The 14,936-nt window shown below is 42.6% G+C and overlaps 1 protein-coding gene across 1 annotated transcript; it reads right to left on the bottom strand.

Annotated features, from left to right (window-relative positions):
- Positions 1–486: 486 nt before the first annotated feature.
- Positions 487–14,639, bottom strand: OLFML1 (olfactomedin like 1). Its single transcript, XM_081198704.1, has 3 exons — positions 14,255–14,639; positions 8,507–8,798; positions 487–2,966 (listed from the first exon to the last, which is right to left on the bottom strand). Exons 1-3 carry the CDS (start codon positions 14,378–14,380, stop codon positions 2,188–2,190), a joined length of 1,197 nt encoding a protein of 398 aa, XP_081054830.1. The 5' UTR covers positions 14,381–14,639; the 3' UTR covers positions 487–2,187.
- Between the last annotated feature and the right edge of the window lie 297 nt (positions 14,640–14,936).

The raw sequence follows: 14,936 nt of genomic DNA, 5'->3' as shown, positions 1-14,936 counted from the left end.
GTTCAAAGATCCAGGCTAATCAGCATAAAATCTTTATATAAATCACTTCCCCACGACAAAAGATTTATTTTATTGGGCCTTGTTTAAACTGGTGTTAATTGACTACTGGTTTACTCAGATTAGACATCCTTTTCATAAATGTGTCTCTAAACACTTCACAAGCCCCTCTTGTTTATTATGAATTCTCAAGAGCCCTACTATTTCCGATTGACTTTTCAAGTGTCCTACGATGATTCACATTGCAAACATTTCACAGGAGCAGATATTTAACACCGACCAACTGGACTGAGTCTTGTACTAAAACACCACTTCCCTAATCATTCTACCAGTTTTCTGCTCTGTATTGAATTATAGCTTGCCTTCCAAGTGATGAGCTTCAGTTGAGAATGGCTCCGTCATAGCAGCTCATTTTTGTCCCCCAACTCCATTATTTGCTCTGGCTAATAACCTGGAATTCTGACCATCTTAAATATCAAGAGCCAAGGGTGCCAATATATAGATCTTTTATTTTACATTTTTAAAAATATATCCTCTACAGTACAAACAGGTTCACCGTTTGCTATGGCGTTATATAGATAGCATGCGTCTACATGGTGGAATGTAGAGTTACTCGCTGTGCTCCACTAAAATATATCAGAATTAAAAGGCGCTACAAGAGCAGTCAGAATTTTATGCCTAGGTCCCCTTCTAGTGAGAGGGCAGCTCTCACACACAAACATGCTGCAGGAGGGGACCACATGTGCAGGAGACTGCTGTCAAGAGGGAACTGCCTGTAACCTATTGTGTGTTTACAGTGGGAAACCTGATCTGAAGTACCTGGTGCTGCAGTTATGGAGTCCCCTCTGCACCTCCCCCCCACCCCCCCACCCCCCCACCCCGCTGACCATCTGTTTGCTGTGGTACCGCAAGTCATTTTGCTGTTAAAGTAGAACACCAATGGTATCCCTGGTGATATCCAAACAATACATTTAAAGCACATGGCCTTCTCCAAAGAAACCTGGGAACCAGAGTTTACCATTCACGGAGCCATTTCCCAGCACCTGTAACCAACTACAGTTCTCTGGGGCAATCTTGTGCTTTAAAAGTGTGCTGTATCCGTAGTGTGGCTTTATTTATTTTGTTTTATTGCCTATATATACCATCTTTTCTCCTAGGCGCTCCAGAGTGGGGGACGTCGTTCTCCTCCTCCCCATTTTATCCTCACACAACAACCCTGTGAGGCTGGTTAGGCTGGGAGTGAGTGTCTGGTCCAAGGTCACCCAGTGAGCTACATGACTTTGAACCCTAGTCTCCCAGGTGCTAATCAGACCTACAAGTAACAAGCCATTATCCCACACTGAATGGGACTCCCTGTTTACTCCAGGGAAAGAGAAGTTCTGGGTGGGAACAGAGGTGGGAGGAAAATGAGCAGGAAAGGAAAGAGAAAGATAGCTGGGAGAGAAGGGGGACTGAAAGCAACCAGTGCGTACAATGTTGTGTGGTTGCAGCAAAACAACAGTAGCTATGTACTATTCTCCCTTGTGCCCAGGCCAAGAATTACATGCTTGTCTCTTTCACAAATAATAATAATAATTTTTATTTATACCCCGCCCTCCCCGGCCAAAACCGGGCTCAGAGCGGCTAACATCAAATATATAACATATTACCATAAAATCAACTGATCAATTAAAATACATCCTAAAATCAAATCAGAATCAAAGTGAAATCTAATCAGATGGCAACCCGCAAATTAGGGATGGGGACCTTAAATGCTCACCAGGTCTAACTGTTTATACTGATCTTATATGAGCCTGTGAGAAAAGTTGGGGGGCCACTTTCATGCAAGTTCTTATCAGGAGAGAGGGGGATACCAACCAGTATTGCCTTCTCTTTCTCTCACTTCCTCAGACACCCTAACCTGTTGATTTGCCGCCTCCCTCCCAATCTGCCACCAAATTCAGGTTGCTGCCTCAGAAAGTTGGCTCTGTTTGCAAGGAAGGGAAAGGCCTTTGCAGAGCACTGCACCAATCTAGGGGAAAGGGGTGAAAAATCTTCTTTTTTAAAGGCAAAATAAAGTGTAAAAATAAGTGTAAGCTGTGGGCAAGCAGAAAAAAATAACCTCTCAGTCACTAGTACTTGTAAATTCATTACCATATTTACACTGGCAAGTTTTTTAGTTTGGAGGAGATTTCTATGTTGTTGCTTTTATTAATTTTTTAGCTTTGTCAGGAGCTTGTAAATGACCTGGGATCCATTATCCCAGGCAAAGAGTTGCTTTTCTCTGGGGTAATAATGCACCATGGAGTGACTTGTCTGGCGTTTGGGGAACGGAAGCGTCGGGATTTCATAAGGATTGATGGCATCTAAGGTGTCATAAATGCACTCGATGCGAGATGTACCTCCCCCTGGTGAATTGTACACTACGTACAGGGCGCCGCACATCATAAAAGCCGCTTCGGCATTCTGGCTTTTGCAGGATGTGTCCCAGGTATATTCCACAGCCATGGTTTCATAGTTGATTTTAGAAATGACCAGCTTTCTACCAGGATCTGGCTCTGTGTGGATTGCCCACAATCCCAGTTCATCCACAGCTAGGTCTATCTTAGTGGAAGGAAGAAGATCGTAGGCGAAGGTTTCTCCTGCTCCTGACAGCAGCAGCCGGCCAGTGACATTTCTTTTCTGAATGTCAAACTTAATTATCTCATTTAAGGAGCCAAATTTGTGATAAAACAGAAAACCGTCATATATAACATGGCCTGTCCCTTGCCAGGGAAATGGCAGGTTAACTCTGCGAGCTGACTGTTTCTCACCGCTTTCAGTAAAAGCCCGGATATTTGCAAACTCCATTACAATTTTGTTCTTTACCCCAGTTAAGAAATAGATCTTTTGGGGGTTCTTGATGGGGTCCTTCAGCCATGAGCCCTGTGTGTCTCCAGACTTCTTTACAATCTTCAGGGATTTGAAGCCTGCAATCATGTGGTTACAACCTTTGAAAGGGGGGGGGGAGGTAAATACAAAGAGAAGCATCAACACATATGCTGTAAGTTCTCTGCTTTAGCATTTGAATATTTTCCCCATCCGGCATAATTCAGGAAAGTGTAAATTGTTTTCTGTACCATCACATGTCACAATTAGTCTACATTCTGTCAAAGAAAACAACAAAATGGAACAGTGAATAGATTATCCAAATTGATCTATCTCTATCCCATCTGATACACCCCAAGCCAGAATTGCCTTAGCAGACTTCCAGAAAAGCATCTGCAGATATGATGTATTCTATGGTGTATTGTGCTGTTTTAGTCTCCTCTTTCTTCACAGCCAGTTGCTTCTTATTTATTTGATTTCTGAATTGCCCTCCCTCCCAAAGGATCCCAGGGTGATAAAGCAGAGCAACAAAATACAGCCAATAAATAAAACTCATGCAAACAGCCATAAATATCTGTACAATATCATAACCATTTAAATGCAATAACCATTTCCAGCTGTTGGGCATCAAAACAAGTAGCCTTGATTTATAAAAGCCTGGATACTCACATATGTTTTTAACTGACAACTGATAGGAGCCAACTCCATGGGGCCATGTGGGCTTCAGCCCCCATAATAAAATATTTGAGGGGGCCGGGCTCCTGCAAGGTTGATGGGCATTGCCATTCAAATTGTGTGTGGGTGCACCGTGTCATGTGATTACATGGGGTGGGGCTTACCTGGGTCCCCACAATATTTCATTCAAGTTGGCACTCCTGACTGACATCTAAATATAAACAGGCAAGGAGACAAACATGGCTCCAGGGGAGAATCTTCCAAAGTTGGGGTGCCACTATTAAAAAGGCCCTGTAGAGTGAATCCTAGCAGGAACCATGAGCAAAACTCCTTGCCCTCGATGAATTTTAGGGATAGGAGTGGCTGGTATTGGATACATCCAAGATCAGCAACTGGATGCCCCCAAACCAAAGTCAATTTCACCGAGTACCACCTGGACTTCCTAGTTGTCAAATCAATTTAGCAGCAAACAAAGTCTATGGAAGAGGATGTAGCAGTCACTACAGGGACTAGGGTGGAGCTCTTCACACTTCCCCATTCTACAGCATGGTTTTCCCATTCGACTACTTGCTGATCAGATGTTATTAACATCTGCATCTCTTTTCCTTGAAATTATACCTGTCCTCTGAAATCAGGCAGCTGCTTCCCCCGTGTTTAGAGTAATTGAAAAAGAACCATTTTAAGTCCAAAAGACAGATATGGTTTGTTATGGATAGTCCACATGCACCAGACTTTGCTCTAGTTTTAGATGAAAGAGAAATTAACTTTTGGGTTATTCTGAAGTAACTTTCGGTCTCTCCTCACGCTGGCATTCCACCTGTTTTTGTTAATAGAATCCCCATGAGCCACAATACTCTTTTGGTACATTGGTTTGTTTGCATTTAGACTAGCAGAGAGGAAAGCCACATGAGGCAGGCAGGCCATTATCTACTTAGACTGGGAGTTATTCTCCTGGCAGGAGTTCTGCTACCTGATTTCCTTTTTAAAAGAAATGAAAACAAAACTGGAGACACTATAAGCTGATTCTGGAAGCTTCTGCGTGCAAAAGCCAGCCAAGCATACATTCAGCAACACTCATACATTCACCACAGTATAATTACCCAAACACCACATGAGACATCTTCAGGCATTGCAGGTAAGGGAAAGTAAACATGGGGTCGGGCCACGGGCAAGGGCACTAACTTCACCCCCCCCCATTGCTGTTCTGATCACCTTCTAAGTTAAAGAAGGACAAAAGTCTGAAACAGTGAGCCTCCTATTCGCATGGAGGCTCCTCACATGATGAAAGACCTTGGTTCTGAAATGCTGGGGGGGGGGGTTAGTATGTCCCCCCGCATACTTTCTCTACCCAAACAGCGGCCTCTGATGAGGGCTAAGAAAAACTGATTTGAACCAGCCCTTAGTTCTGTCCCGATATTGGAACATTCCTGAAGAAGTCCTGTATACTTCCCAGCTACAGTGGTACCTTGGTTCTCAAACACCAAAAACCCAGAAGTAAGTGTTTTCTAATGTTTTTTGGAAGCCAAACATCTAATGCGATTGTCAGCTATTGTTTCCTGGGTGACTGCACCAATCAGAAGCTGTGCCTTGGTTTTCAAACATTTTGGAAGTCAAACAGAACGGATTAAGTTTGATGCTTTTGTTTTTGCTATTTATTTTGCGTTTTTGTCACTGTGGAACCCAGTTCAGCTACTGATTGTGTGAATGCAGAAATGGATAAAAGACGCCTCCCACCCCCCATCCAATGACTAACATCAGTGCAAGTAAGAAAAAATAATAATTTTAATTTTTATCATCTACAATACTGTCTTATTTATTTTATAGCACAGTACATTGCTTTCATTTTATGGATCAATGGTCTCCTTAGATAGTAAAATTCATGTTAAATTGCTGTTTTAGGGGTTGTTTTTAAAAGTTAGGAATGGATTAATCCCTTTTGCATTACTTTCTATGGGAAAGCGCACCTTGGTTTTGGAACAGACTTCCGGAACGGAGTAAGTTTGAGAACCAAGGTACCACTGTAAATCCGCAGTAGGGGGCTGCACAGCTCTTTCTGGGGCACAATCCAGGACCCAAGCTTTATCCTCTGCCTGCCCAAGGCAATACGAAGTGAAAAGAGACCCTGTTTGGACTCTAAAGAATGTCTTTTAATAAGACGCAGCATTTGCAGCCAAACAGAGTAAACAAGCCCTTTAGGTAGGAAGCTGCAGCAGAAAACATTACAGAACAGGCTTATGAAACTATCTCTGTAGTACTATCACTTTCCTCTTCGGGAGCCTACTCCAAATTAATTGAAACAAGTGGATATATTTCCATTCCCTTTGGGGGAGTTTGTAGTCTTGGATGCCCATAGCTATTGCTTATGTATACAGTTGGGGGATAACCAACAGCCCTGAAAGCCTTTCAGTACTGGGGAGCCCTGAATCATGTCAGACTAAAATGAGACTTTTGTGCTTTATTTGAAAGAAGGACAAATAGTACTTCTAGCCACTGAAATGAAGATCAGTGATGTCCAAGGGGCCTAGAACATTTCTCCCACAACTTCAGTTTGGTCAGCCTTGCACTGGAAACATTCACAATAGATAGTGCTCCATATCACAGCCGGCCTGCATCAAAACCAATAACAAGGAAATGATTCTTTTGTGCTTGCAAAGTACCTCCCACATCTGTCCCACATGCTTAAGAGTTGGGGACAGGTGTGGTTCTCACTAAAATCAATTGGAAATCCAGTCATTACTGATTTGTCCCATTTATTTATAGCAGAGCTAGGGTCAAATATCTTTAGTCTGAATCCAATCCAGTAACTGAAAAAAGGAAAGGTAACAAACCAAGAGTTTCCTGAATTGAAAATATAAATTTACAGACCGTGTCAAAACGGTGACAATTAGGCATAGGCTGAACAAAGATTAGTTATTGCAGCAAAAATTAAATTAGATCAAGACAGATTGCCCACATTTTAACAACGTCTGCTGCAAGAAAACCACAACAGATTTTAAGGCGGATCAGCCAAAGGTGGAAGACCTCCATTATGACCTTGGGTTAGATACATAGGCGCCGACTCCATGGGGCTTGAGGGGGCTCGAGCCCCCTCAAAAAATTTTTTTGGGGGGCTCAGCCCCCCCAATAATCTCAGGCGGGCGCCCTTCCAGCAGAGCGCCGCCGCCGTCCCCCGCCTCCTCCTTCGCCAGCCAGCCAGCCGCGCGCCCTAATCGGAGAGCCCCAGCCGGAAATCCCGCGAGAACAGGGGAATCCCGACTGGCCACACCTCCCAGCCAGCCAATCGGCTGGCTGGGGGGGCGTGGCTTGCCCTATTTAGGGCCGGTGCCACTTTATTTGCATATTCATGAGCTTATTTATTATTCATGAGCTTTCCCGGGCCCCCCCAATATTTTTTCTAAGTCCGCGTCCCTGGTTAGATATATGGATAATATAGAAAATATTGGTAGTTTTGAATGTTTTGTGCATTAACTGTTTAGAAAGGGATATTCACAGAGCAGCAAAGGGCTTGCATAGCTTGTAATGTTTATGTGAATATCCGAAAGCACACTGTGGAAGAACAAGTCATTTTTCTTCCCTAGCTTAGTGATAAGTAATTTCCCAAGGGCAATCTTCTTATAATGCCACCGTTTTTGTATGTTTTCCTGTACTACAAAAGTAATGTAACAAGTATATGAACAGGAGGTACAAGAATATTCTTGTGTGTGTTTGTGTGCAATCATGCAATGAAGAGAGAAAAAAAAGAGAGCAATAATATTGTCCTCCTAGGACTAAGTACCCATTGCTTTTGAAACTCAAATTACAAATTATTGCTATTTGGTGTGCATTCCATGCTTGAATCTAATAACCAGTGCAACGACTGATCACCCCAAATTGAAAACTGTGAAGAAGTCCAAGGTGTATGGATTATATTTCAGTATTTCAGAACCCAGAAACATTCCTCTGGGGTGATTTGAGAAGGAATAAAGACTTTCACTAAATCTTGATGTGCTCTTCTTAACTTCTGTATTTATTTATTGCAGTTTGCAGCTAACCGTGCAAACCTATAAACAAATACTTGGGAACAAGTCCTATGGAACCCATTGGGACATACTTCTGGGTAGCCTGGTATAAAACGGTGCTGTAAGTTACTCACGTTCTTGCGTGATCTTGACAATGAACAGCAGGAAATAATGAGACACATGGGGGGGGGAATCATTTGCAGATGGAAGCCATCTCCATCTCTTTACAATCCCTCCCTGTTTATATATGTGGGTTGTATTCAGAGTAATACTAATGGGAATGATCCATCATCTCAAGGATTTATTCTTGTGCAACAGAATGTTCTCCCCCTCTCTGCCTTCACCCAAATCTGTTCTGGTGATTGACCCAACCCTCCACAGTAGATCTGGGGGTGATGGGGGCACATCAGGGGAGAGGAAAGGGGGAAAGTTCACCTGCACAGTTATTTAGATGAATACCGTCCTGTGCCAATTATGTTGATGTTAAAGCAGAACAGGGGGACCTGTTGTCCTCCAGATGTTCGATTTTTACTTCCATCAGTCCCAGACAGCACGGCCAATGGTCAATGATGATGGGAACTGGAGTCCAGCAACTCCATCTCTGCTTTGCAACATAAAACCATGAAACACAAATTCTTACTCTTCTATTTCATGGTTTGATGCTGCAAACAGGGATGGGAATTGGTGTGTTACCATAATGTTTTCATCAGGCTGATCCGCTTTCAATTCAACAGGATACTGTATGTATACACTGAAAGATTCACACCATGAGAACTGAGCTGAAATACTGATACATTGACTAAAGTGGGCATGTGGTACCTATAGCCCTCCCAGGGGTTGTTGGGCTACAAATCCCATCCTCCTTGACCATTGCCCAACCTGCCCGGGGCTGATGGGAATTGGAGTCCAACAACATCTGGAGAGCCACGGGTTCACTATCCCTGGTCTAAAAGGATAATTTTAAAACGTTGTAGCTAAACTGTTCTTACTTGCATTGAGCATGAGCTTGACTTTCTGTTTCGACTCCTCTTGTTCCATTAATTGCTGCTCCACAAGGTCCTCGTCAACTTCCACGCAGGTGTCGGGGGACTCCTTTGCCGATTCAAAATAGTCAATTTCCCTTTGCGCTCTTTCCACTCTTGTTAGCAAATGGTCAACATCATTTTTAAGATCTGTCTTCAAAACGTTGAGTCCTTCCAGGCGCGACATCATCCTCTTGGAAAACTCTCGGAATTCCTGGACATAATCTGCAATATCTTGATTGCATTTGTTTAACCTGTTCTTTAGTTAGAACACAGACAGGGGCATTTATAGACAGAGAACTAGTTTAATGGTTTTCCCAAATAGGCTCTACATTTAAAACAACCTTGCTTTTCTCCATTTCAGACGAATTAACTATGTCTCCTGTTTCTGCGACATGTTACTGAATGTCTGTTGCCAGAAACTATTGGGATCAAACTCTGAGAATGAATCCGTATGCATAGTGCCAAGTTCCTTATTCGTTTATTCTATCTGAAAAGCTTTCTTTGTAATGTTGCAATCTGTTTTCAAATGTCTTTTTTTAAAAAAATAAAAATTCTAAACCTTACAAAAGCAAAGCAAAGACAACAACAACCACCAGAACAAAGAACAAAAGGGGGGGGGGGAATTCAAAAATAAGCCAAATTCTGAGTAATACAGATTTACATGGTCTTGAATCTTATTTACACCAATAATTTATGAAGAGATGTAGTTTTTCTAGAAAGAGGTCACCAAGTTGTCTGCTTTCTCTGATTCTTACCATATTTATTAGCTTTACCCTATAAACAGCGTTCCAGATTTTAATTATCCAGTCCCTTATAGATGGTCTGTTCCACATTTAGAGCTGGTTCCTAAGCGTATGGAGCCAGCAATGATCTTCTTTCCATGACAGAGCAGGCACTTGCATTTTCCTCCTACCATGCACATAACCTATGCTATTTTTCTAGAAAAAGAGGAGGAAGCATGTGAACTGAGCCTTTGCATAGAACACCCATGCCACACATGGTGTTTTGAATGCAGTGGAGAGTAACAGAAACAGTACATGCAGTCCTTTACCATGGGGGAAGGATGAGACAGTGGAGGTGGATCTACACAGATATAAAAAACACTGTGAAAATACTTTTTTTAAAAAAAAACATTTAAAAATATATATGGAATTAGCTGCAAGCTTATCTGCACCATCTAGTGTCACATTTGTATAATGCACTTAAAACACAAAACGTTATATTTACAGCTGTATAGTCCTGGGTCAATCGTGGGCTTAAAGGTAAAGGCACCCTTGGCAGTCGTGGATGACTCTGGGGTTGGGGTGCTCATCTCGCTCTATAGGCCGAGGGAGCCGGCGTTTGTCCGCAGACAGCTCCCGGGTCATGTGGTCAGCATGACTAAGTCGCTTCTGGCAAACCAGAGCAGGGCACGGAAACACCATTTACCTTCCCGCCAGAGCAATACCTATTTATCTACTTGCACTTTGATGTGCTTTCGAACTGCTAGGTGGGCAGGAGCTGGGACTGAACAACGGGAGCTCACCCCGTTGCGGGGATTCAAACCGCCAACCTTCTGATCAGCAAGCCCTAGGCTCTGTGGTTTAGACCACAGCGCCACCCGTGTCCCCAATCGTGGGCTTGCTCATATGGAAAACAACACTCTGATATGTTAAAAACACATGCAGAGATGCCCCTAGGAATAAGGAAGGCTGAGAAGGGACACAGTACAAATTTATATTTTGGAATAATGCAGAAAAGTGGGGTGAGGTCATATTCCCACCCTCTCCACCAGGAAATCTGCAGACGGCTTGTTAGGAGAACCCCACTGAGAAACTACTCTAAAGTTAATATTCTTTTATGAGAAGGTCACCGGTGAAACCACCAAAAACAACTTCCTTGATTTGGTAAGCTGCATTCCATTACTTTATTGTCCCTCTTGTTTGTGTTGCTCAGCATTCCATTTCTCTTCTGGCTTAACTAAGAGATTTTTCTAAAATTAATTTTAGCATTGAAGCACGCAGTATGGCCCTTGGAGGGTGGTAGTGGAAGTGGACGTCTCAAGTCAGAATTCCCAGAGGTCAGGCTCTGGCATCTTATCTCTCACGCCACCAGCATTGTTTTCTACGTGAATCCTGGCAGACTGAGGGTGAGTTCACATGGATGCCTTAGAACTTGTTTCCTCAACAAGAGCTTCCCATTGCAAATGGCAGACAAGGGTTGTAATTCTGCTTGGGACCATGGCAGGGACAAAGTTTTAAAGTCCTTCCCTGCCACCATGTTCCTGATGGTTCAGTCCTGCTGTAGTGGTTACTAAACAAGAAACAACCATGTGAGGTAAAACTGGTCAGTTTGGTCCTAAGTTGAAGCATAATGAGGCTGAAAAGGACAGAAACTTTTTTTTTTTAAGGAGCTGGGTGTGCAATCCAATACACACTTACCAGGGAGTAAGCTCCATTACAAACAGTGGAATTTGCTTCTGAGTAGACATGTCTAGGCATGCACTATGGAACAGTTGGAAACTGGACATTTTAGGAGTGTTGTTTTGGTGCAAGGTAAATGTACTGAATGAGAAAAGAGGTAGAAAACTTATTCTTATATAAGCAACATGTATGCCCAATGAAAAAAACACAACCCACCTAATTCTTTGGCAGAATCGTAATTCTTTTTCCCCCCTCATAAAAGAATACAGTGGTACAGTGGGTTAAGTACTTAATTCATTCCAGAGGTCCTTTCTTAACCTGAAACTGTTCTTAACCTGAAGCACCACTTTAGCTAATGGGGCCTCCTGCTGCCGCCGCGCCGCCAGAGCACGATTTCTGTTCTCATCCTGAGGCAAAGTTCTTAACCCAAGGTAATATTTCTGGGTTAGCGGAGTCTGTAACCTGAAGCGCATGTAACCTGAAGCTTATGTAACCTGAGGTACCACTGTATTCTAAAAAGTTCAGCCTCTATTTTATCCAGAAAACATAGCAGTATCACTGCTGGTAACTATGGTGGACTTTTGGGTGTATAAATGCACTTTTCCTGTTCTTTATGGATTTTCCCTATTCAAATATACATCAGCACAAATATATTCTTCCTGCCTCCAGTGTTCCATCAATCCCAAAGACTGGATTTGCCTCAAACACACAGCTTTTTCACATACTAATAGAGCAAACGCAGGATTGCTACCAAGTATAAACTTAACAGGGAGTAAAAACCAAGTCCTGGCTTCAGGATTAGTATACCTATATGGTACACTATGTTATGATATATATATGCAAACATGTGTTTGTCATATGTACACTTAAAAATGGGGGGGGGACATTTACAAAAAGTTTGAGAACAGCTGAGTGCAAAATTTCACCACAACCTACTGATTCCCCCCCCCCCAGGAGGCATCAAAAATAGTAGCTGTGCTGGCGGAAGACACCAGTGAGGCCCCTGCTGATCCAGATGTTGCACAGCTGGAGGGGATGGAGCCAAAGAAAAGAGTCCGCTGAGTACAGTTTCTCAGAGCTCCAGCTTTGCAGATCGTCCAAAGCCAGCTTCGCCTTCTTTCCTTGACTGGAGCTATTGTGTGAGAGAAGGGAAGGCAAAGACCCTTTTTTCCTACCTGCCTGTCTTGAAAAATAGAAGTACTGTATGGAGATTGCAAATACGTGAGCTTGCATATTTGACTCAGATGTGTAACATCACAAATGACTGGAGTAACTGCAAATTCATGGAAGAAGCAAGATCAGAAACACACTCTGCCACCCACCACTCCTACCCTATAAATCAGGCACAGGGAACCTCAGATCTGGGGGGCAAGTTCTACTGGATATCATTAACTCTTGGGAAAACATATTTCTCATGCCTGGGACACCAAACAGCAGTATATGAGGAACTGTGGGTGAGAGAGACCTCCTTTCTTGGAGTAATATCCACAGCCTGGTAAGTGGTTAGTAGTGAAAGGGGGTGGGAGGATGCAGGTTTGAGGACTGGCTGAGTGATGGGCAGAGCTAGGGGCAGGGAGTAGTGGAATTCTTCATCAGATTGGATTGAAATCTGAGCCAGGGAAGAATTAAGGGGTTGTAATTCTCACTTTCTATTTGAGGTGAGTATTATAAACCCCTGGCTCTGTGAGTCAGGACAAAGCAGTCTCATTGACATCTCTATAGCTATCACCTTCCAGCCTGGTTCTAATCTTGGCGTGACTGTCTGAGGAGATAATAGGCAGCAAGCCATGACAATTGATCACACAATGATTGATTATAGCAGTTATTCAGCCGTATCAAGTGACAGCTGTAGTAATCACACATAATCTTGGCTTCACCCTGCTTGCTTCTTCACTGCCTCTTACTTGTCTGTCCTCTAACTTATCTCCATTAATCACTGCCATTTCCTGACTTTGCTCCCTTTGCTGTGCCCATCTACCTCAGATTGTAAGCCCTTTGAGAAGAGGTGGTGCAGAACTGCCAGCTTTGTTGTTGTTGAAGCATTCCTGTGCTGCTATTGACCTGGCCTGAAGATGAAACGATGCTAAAAACCTTCATGTCGAGGATTTGTGAAAGTTTTACTCCTGCTAAGTAAAATATGGGTCCTTCTTGTGCACAATAGCTGGCCTGCACCTTTTCTCAAGAAATGTCAACATCACCTTAAAATTTCAAACGTTCTCACTCATAATGGGAAAGAGAACAGCAGGCATTGATTTTTAAAGCAAGCATTGATTTTTTGGGTGGCTTACTCCTAGGCAAGTATACATAGAACTGCAATCCTAGGCACACTTACATGGGAGTAAGCCCCAATGGATATTATTATTATTATTATTATTATTATTATTACCCACATATAGAATTGCATTGCTAATTAGTACAATACATAGTTAACAGCGAACACCTGTTCTGCTAACCCACATGCAGTGTTGAAACAATTATAACTTCTTAAAGCTTGTTACCAGAGCTTTCTTTCAGCAAGAACTCGCTGAAACTCAGTTCCAGCACCTCTTAGGTGGCTGGCATTGCCTTTCTAAGAGAACAAGGGAGGTATTCATGGTGAATTCCGGCACCTCTTTTTCTAGAAAAATAGCACTGCTTGTTACATTGACTGAATGCATATGATTCATAATGCTACAGGAGGAGTTCCCAACCTTTGTCAACAAGGAGGTGTATGAGGGTACCATGGTGCCCACAGTGATCATGTTGGGGACCCAACTGCTAGAGTAAAAAAGTGTGTTTTCAAGATCCAGGAGTTTTCATTTGCCCTCTTAGCATTGTGAAAATGGATGCAATGAATCTCTTTAGCTTAACCAGAACACCTATGTAGTAAAGGTCAGAAATTGAGATATCGGAAGTCCTGTTTGAAGAGTAGATGGCTCCTTGTGGCATTCAAATTTCATACACTGTCAAATGGATTCCCCCCCCCCCCAAGAGTGAAAATATCCCAGATCCCATCCTGCCCTTGTTCAGCACACTGTAAACCTTTGCTTGCTTTCCACTGAAAAATCAACTAACTTAAAAGTGTTTTAACTCTAGCTGGATTGCACCCATTCCATGCATGCATGTTTACTTGCTAATAAAATCAACAGGAATAAGTTTCATAAACAACCTTGCATTTGGGCTGTTCCTTATACCTTTACTGTGCATAATCAAAGCTACAGTTATAAAAAGGAGCTCATTTTAAAAGGAAAGCAATTTATTTCCCCAGCACACATCCACTTTACACAGAAAATCAAATCATTTTTCAGATATCACTGATATAGCCACATACCTCTATTGAGAGAATTCGGCGGTCCATGTAATGCACCAATCCAGGATCTTGCATTACATATTGTGCTTCTCCGGCAATACTTGTAAAGAATGAAACTAATAAGAATCTGAGCTGTATGGCTGCCATTGTTGCATTAAACCTTCAAACACCCTAAACACTGACGCTAGAGGCTTCCGTTGAATATCTGCCCAGCACTGTGCTGTGTGCAAGCAAAAAGAAAACTTAACAACTGTGTGATTTAAAATGGCTGTTTAGGCTCCCACAGTCTCTCATTAACACAATAAAGTTCTGCAAAGCTCTAAGCTACATAAGTTTGTTTCTAGGAGTGCTTTCCAGCTCGTGATCTTTTGATTGGGTCCAGATGTTCAAAACTGAGCTGTGCAGCGCATGTAGGCTAGCAGTATTGAGCCAAAGCTATTATTCTTCAGCTGCTTCCAGACTGTCACTGTTTTGATAGGTATGATTCAAGTGGATTTCATGCTCTTGTGCAACAAGGCCACTTCCCCTCTCACCCTCCACAAAATACCATGCAATTTTTGAGGTAAGAAAAATGTCAGACAAATACTGTTACCTAGGGTTGCCATATTTAAAAGAGTGAAAATGCGAACACAAAAGTTTTTTTCTGGCAAAGTTTTTGAGCTATATCCGGACACTGTTTCTGTATGTTTGGGAAATTCTGGAC

This window comes from Podarcis bocagei (assembly GCF_964188305.1).
Source record: "Podarcis bocagei genome assembly, chromosome: 1".
Lineage (NCBI taxonomy): Eukaryota > Metazoa > Chordata > Lepidosauria > Squamata > Lacertidae > Podarcis > Podarcis bocagei.
Note: the sequence above shows the minus strand (reverse complement) of the source record. Positions and strands in the feature narration are given on the sequence as shown.

Coding starts and splice junctions, on each gene's coding strand:
- OLFML1 (XM_081198704.1), bottom strand. CDS start 14,380: ATGGCAGCCATACAGCTCAGATTCTTATTAGTTTCATTCTTTACAAGT. Junction 8,799..14,254: donor GCCGAATTCTCTCAATAGAG/GTATGTGGCTAT, acceptor TTCTAACTAAAG/AACAGGTTAAACAAATGCAA. Junction 2,967..8,506: donor CAAGCTCATGCTCAATGCAA/GTAAGAACAGTT, acceptor CCCCTTTCAAAG/GTTGTAACCACATGATTGCA.